This window comes from Morone saxatilis, unplaced genomic scaffold (genome assembly GCF_004916995.1).
Source record: "Morone saxatilis isolate NCDOM2014 unplaced genomic scaffold, NCSU_SB_2.0 Contig10, whole genome shotgun sequence".
Taxonomy (NCBI): Eukaryota; Metazoa; Chordata; class Actinopteri; family Moronidae; genus Morone; species Morone saxatilis.
Genome location: NW_023339652.1, coordinates 19067702 through 19074012, shown reverse-complemented (window position 1 = coordinate 19074012; position 6311 = coordinate 19067702). Strand labels below are relative to the sequence as shown.

Genomic DNA, 6311 nt, shown 5'->3' with positions numbered 1-6311 from the left:
CAGCATATCATTTCATACACTGAGACAGTTTGCAGAGAACCAGTTCACAGTTTTCAGTGCTTGTTTGCTGAACAACACATGACGAGAACCATCAAAGACAAAAGGCAAGGCATCAAAAACTGATTAAGCACACATTTGGCACACGCACGGACACAAGCGCAAATACTCACAGGGACAGGCTTCCAATTAGCACACAGAGCAAGCTATCTGTCAGGGGATGATAAATGAGTTGAAATTAAGTGGGAGACGTGATGCAACATATAGACTAGGGGGACTCGTACCATTTTACAGAAATCTCCCACCCTTTCCCTTTGCAGGATATAAGATGGAATGTGACTGATGAAGAAAGCGAGGGACGGCAATAACGATGGGATATGACATAATTCTCTACTTCAATCAATTCCTCTCTCGCTGTTTGTGGAGGGGAAGGCAGGGGTGAGAAGTGTGTGAATGTCCAAGACTCAAGGGATCAGTCTGTTTGAGTGGTATCTACATGACCTACATCTCTCAAAGGTTTCTGACCTTTGATGCAACTTTGCCCCTCCTTGGATCACGTGGAAGTGAAGAGTTTGACAGGCTTGTTTTCTACATCTGTTGGAACCTCCAGTCCATTCTGTCATCTCTACTTTCTCCCTTAACTGTTCTCTGGAATATATGAAATGACAAATCTGGCGTGGTCTGATATAAGATGCTATGGACCATATCGGGACCTTCACCATCTCCAATGAGATAAAGAGCTGAGTGTGAAAGACGTACAATACCTGAAAAGTGGAGAGTAGTGGAGAAAGCAGGATTGTTCTGGCACTGGCATCATTTTCAGGCGGGGATGAGACTAGAGGCAATGGTCCAAGCACAACGGACAATGAAGAGACAGAGCTATGCATGAAAGAAAGCATTGATCTTAGTGCACCACACTGATGTTGCAAACCACATGCCCCCCAATGAGGGGCGGGTGTGCGTTGCTTTCTGTGTTTCACAAACAGACTATTCCCTTTGCCTGAGTGAAGCCAGTGTACCCAAAGCTTGCAGAAAAGAAAACTTTTTATTGTATGATGTTTTTTCGATATGTTCAGAAAGAACGGTGCAAATCAACTGGACTAAGTGAAGCTTGATCTTGTCAAGTCCGAATATGGTGGGGTGGTTTGACGTGCTCCAACAAGTTCATTGTGGCCACTTTGATTGCTGCTGAACTGTAGAGGACACTGCTGCAAGGGAGTGGTGAGTTTAAACCTGATAACACATCTGCTCTCAGTTTTCTTTAGTTTAAACCATAGGGGAACCAAGGTCCATAAACCATATATTCTAATATTCCTGCATTTGCTTTGTTTAAAATGGCTTGATGTCTGAACAGAAGGTCTGCATACCTTGTCAGTCACTATGTGAAGGCGCCGTGCTTGTTCGTCTGTTTCGGAAAATTACCAAAACATTTTGACACAGACCAGTCAGTGCAGGCATTGGAAAGGTTTTGGAGGAGGAGATTTCAGACTCTGTTGCTGTTCAACTGCACTTTGTTTGAAGCATCCTTCACTTGCCTGTTCTATTGCAGTGTTAAAACCAATATATCCCTGAACTCCATGGGGATTCTCTCACTCTCTCACTCTCTCACCTTTGACTTAGTTTGGTACTCACAACCTGCCAAAGACAACATAGCGCTTGCATAGTGTATGCTAATATCGATAATGGTACCAGACTTGTTTCTATAATGAAGAAAGTAGCATTTTGCTAGGGAATGACCTCTTGAGTCATAAGTCTTGTTACACAATTAGGCTCCTATATTCCTGATGTTTCCAAGAAAAATACAAATGGTGTACTTTTCCATGACTTTGACTCAATGTGCAGTTTCAACATGAGTTTAAATTAAGCATCCTGATAAGGCACCTTAAATATTTTAGAACCAGGTGATGTATCATAGAACAATTTTTCCAAAATTGTACTCCAAAGTAAAAAAAACTAAGTCAAAGAAAAAACTAATCTTGTATGACAGACATGGTGAGCAGATGATCTATACTGTACATTGTTGACTGACATTGTTAATTGATGACTTGATCAAGTGTAGATCAACACATTTTTGATCCATTTTAATACATTTTAGTCAATAGCACTGTCAATGCCCCCAACCCTAAATTAATTCTGTGTTTACAGTACATTCTTCCCTAAAAGGAAACGGTAGTGCCAGCTGCAAGCTCTGCAATCTGGTGACAGTTTTAACAAATCTCCGGTTGAAAAAAGATTTATCTGGTGGAATTTAATATGCCTTAAAAAATGCATTTACTTAATAGATTTTTTTTGTCCAAACTGCTTTCCAGGCCTCTTCCTCTCATCAGGATAATGCACACATCCCCAGTGCTGATCTCTGCAGCCACCATGAGCAACATGACAGTGCTTGACACTGCTGACTCCTATGACCTTGACATGACCTCCTCCAAGGCCATCTACCCCATTAGCTTCCAGGTAATGCTACAGCCTCAAACGCACATCTCAGATAGCTTTTTCAATCTAATCAATGTGACATGATAACACATTTCCTTGTACGCAAGTCAATCCACAGAGAACGTATTAGGCATTTGATATTTTCGGAAAACTGTAGCTGTTCAACTTATTAATAGGTTGGGAATTTGGAATTTGGATCATAAAACACATTGTGTATTTAAGAAGACTTCCTGGTTATGTTATATATAAATAAAATCTTCCATATTATTATCATTATTAGGCATTATGACTAAAATGACTGTGTCGCACTAAATGCCACCATGTTCTTTCTGTTGGTAGGTTTCTCTGACTGGCTTCCTGGTGTTGGAAATAGTTTTGGGCTTAAGCTCGAACCTCACTGTGCTCGTCCTCTACTGTATGAAACAGAATCTCATCAGCTCTGTTTCCAACATCATCACAATGAATCTACATGTGGTGGATGTGTTGGTGAGTCCTGACCTCTATTATCTGTTACTTTTTCTGCCACTACAACAGGGACTTAACATTCAGAAGCTGGAGACTTCTGGTGCTATAAAAATGATCTCTCAGCACTGATGCCATTTCAGGAAATCCACCATTATGCTTGTAGAGATCAACTTTGTCAGTCAGTTGACTGGGATTGGAAGTTCCATTTAGTTTATTTGGAACATTATGCTTCTAGTCTTAAAAAGGGCCAAGACATCTACTGCTGTACCAGTGATTAGACATAAACCATAATATATGAAGTTTGAAGTACTATAATAGGAATTAGGGCAGCCTCTAAACGTTGATGATTTGAATTATTAGTCAAAATTTGTCAGTTCAATCACTGCCCTCCGGCGTTCTTGGTGCTGAATATAGAGAAGTCTGCTGAACTACTTTTTAAACCAGACACAGGGAGAACCACCTTACTGCCATCCACTGTGTTTATTACAACATGGGTTTTATATTTGTAGCCCTGGCTATCAGCTTTTTGGCTTATGGTAACATTGTACACACCAATGTCAATTTGTTAAATGCTGAGATATTTGGTAAGTACAATGTTACAACAAACTAAACCAATGGCCAGAGAGATGAAAATAAAACCCAAATGATTATTTTGTTAGTATGTTATCTGGATGACACAATCTCATTATACCCTTTAGGGGGTAGGGTTAAGGGTCAACAAAGCAGTCTCAAGACGAAGATGATGATGGAAACTAACATAATGCATTTGGGGTGAACTGAATTTCTGTCGTATTTCCAGGTGTGTGTATGCTGTATCCCGCTGACAGCTGTGGTGGTGTTACTTCCTTTGGAGGCTGATACAGCCATGATGTCCTGTTTCCATGAGGCCTGCGTCTCCTTTGCAAGCGTAGCTACTGCTGCTAACGTCCTGGCTATCACTGTGGACCGCTATGACATCTCAGTACGGCCAGCGAACCGTGTGCTTACGATGGGCCGAGCTGTGGCTCTGTTGGGATCCATCTGGGCTTTATCCTTTTTCAGTTGCCTGGTTCCCTTCATGGAAGTAGGCTTCTTCATTAACTCTGGTTCGGACCTTGTGAACCAGACAGCAGTGGTCACAGTGGGTCAAACAAATGAATACTACACAGAGCTGGGTTTGTACTATCACCTACTAGCACAGATCCCTATATTCTTTTTTACAGCTGTGGTAATGCTAGTGACTTACTACAAGATCCTTCAGGCACTTAACATTCGCATTGGAACACGCTTTCAGCACAACATACCTAAAAAGAAGCAAAAGAGCAAAAACACTATCTCTTTGAGCACTGCGACACAAGCTGAGTCGACTGACGCTTCGCAGAGCAGCACAGGAGTCAGGGCTGGTGGGAATGCACCTTTGGGCATGCGGGCATCGGTGTCAGTCATTATTGCGCTAAGACGGGCAGTAAAGCGTCATCGGGAGAGACGGGAGAGGCAGAAACGAGTCTTCAAGATGTCTCTTCTCATCATCTCCACGTTCCTACTTTGCTGGACTCCAATAACTGTGCTCAACACGATTATCCTCAGCACTGGGCCCAGTGATTTGACTGTTCGTCTCCGTTTGGGATTCCTTGTGATGGCCTATGGAACCACTATTTTTCACCCACTCCTCTATGCCTTCACTCGGCAGAAATTCCAAAAGGTTTTGAAAAGCAAGATGAAGAAGAGGGTGGTGTCTGTAGTAGAAGCGGACCCTACACCAAACAATGTGGTCATTCATAACTCATGGATTGACCCTAGGAGAAACAAGAAGGTCACCTTTGAGGATACGGAAGCCAGACAAAAATGTCTATGCTCACAGGATGCAGAGTAGTGGGATTAACTAAAATGTAAATATGTCAAATGTGTACAGTAAATGTGAATTGGTTACATTCAACTGATATAAGTGACGTAACAGATTATGGCAGAATTTTTAAAAAAAATGCGTTTTAGAGACAGAGATGATTTTATGCAAATAGAGGTGGAAAGTATTTGAAAAAAACATGCAAGAAATGTGACTGTGATGGAGAAATATACTATAAGCCTAAACAAGCTAAACAATGTGTGCTCATAACGCATGAGTATATAAATCTTGGGCAGCTTATTAATGAATACTAAAATGATGACTTCAGAAAAGAATACTTGTCCCCTGAGAGAGAAGAATTACCAGATAAAGACGAGGAGTTTCCTTAAAATAAACATCACAGGTAAAAAGGGAAACTACCAGCAGCTGAAAATGTACGAGTTGAAGGATTGCATATACAGTTGATTTTTTTTCCTCAGTGCAAAAAAAAGTCTCAAAATAGGTGTCGTAGGCACACAAAGAGGGTAATTTATTGCTATTTATTGTGGAATGTTGTGGAGTGCTATCAAGGGCAATTCAGTCATAACTCTGTATCTAAGCAGCAGTGTGTGTTGTTCTCTGGTTAGCGTAAGATGAGACAAATGTCTATGTACAGTCACAGAATACCTTGATATTGTTTGTCACCATTTGTAATAAACAACTAAAGGCACAATATGTGTCAGTATCCTTCTGCTATCTTGCTTCTCCGTGTGGAATTGGATACAGGGACAGAATCCATCAGACCATGTTAAATGTTGTTTCTCCTTCAATTTCATCAGATAGGTCACCTGTCTGTTATGTCATGTAGTGAAGAAAGGAGGGAATGCCTTTAAAAGTATTGTTCAAACTATAGGCACTCAATGTTTAGAGAAATCTGTTCACATTTTTTTTTTTTTATGAAAATTACATCAATTGAAGTATAAACAGGAAGAAGTACAGATCATTACAGTATCAGGACATCCTGTCAATACAGTTTACTTGTTTGAAACACAACAAGTAAATTCACCTTAAACACCTTGTGTGGTTTTAATGTGAGCAGCCAGAGGGGCATTTTAATATGGAAAAATGACAAATAAGAGAATTGGCAGGGTGGATTTATGTGGTGAACTGAACATATCCGGCCTGCAACAAATGAATTTATGACGCTCATGCACTGACCTACTATAAACTACTAAAATAACCGAGAGGAATACTTTTATGATGAGAGGTAGCGGAAGGAAACGGTATATACTGTATTTTATTAAAGATTTTCCAAACAATGTAACCTCTGGGAAAAGGAAATAGCACTGAAACCCCTCTTTAAACCACACTGATGTGATTCCAGGACCACACAGAGTGAACCATGACAAAACACAAAGCAGCAAAGCCTACTTGAGAAATTGTTGGAATTGTTGGACAACATCCGACTGGCAGAGCAAAGACCAGAGGCCAACACTGTAACACGTATAAGGGTTTTTTGCTGTGCTGAAGAACACAGAGGACACGGAGCCCATTTAAAAGCTCTTTGCAGCTGATGGAATTTGTGCAAGCCTCTGTGTGTTTATGTGTGTGTGTG

At 40.8% G+C, this 6311-nt stretch overlaps 1 protein-coding gene across 1 annotated transcript; it reads left to right on the top strand.

Moving 5' to 3' along the window:
- The first annotated feature begins 2207 nt into the window (after positions 1–2207).
- On the top strand, positions 2208–4850 carry LOC118336488 (G-protein coupled receptor 22-like). Its single transcript, XM_035673159.1, has 3 exons — positions 2208–2451; positions 2770–2916; positions 3695–4850. The coding sequence occupies exons 1-3, from the start codon at positions 2263–2265 to the stop codon at positions 4745–4747; spliced, it is 1389 nt and encodes a 462-aa protein (XP_035529052.1). The 5' UTR covers positions 2208–2262; the 3' UTR covers positions 4748–4850.
- The last annotated feature ends 1461 nt before the right edge of the window (positions 4851–6311 follow it).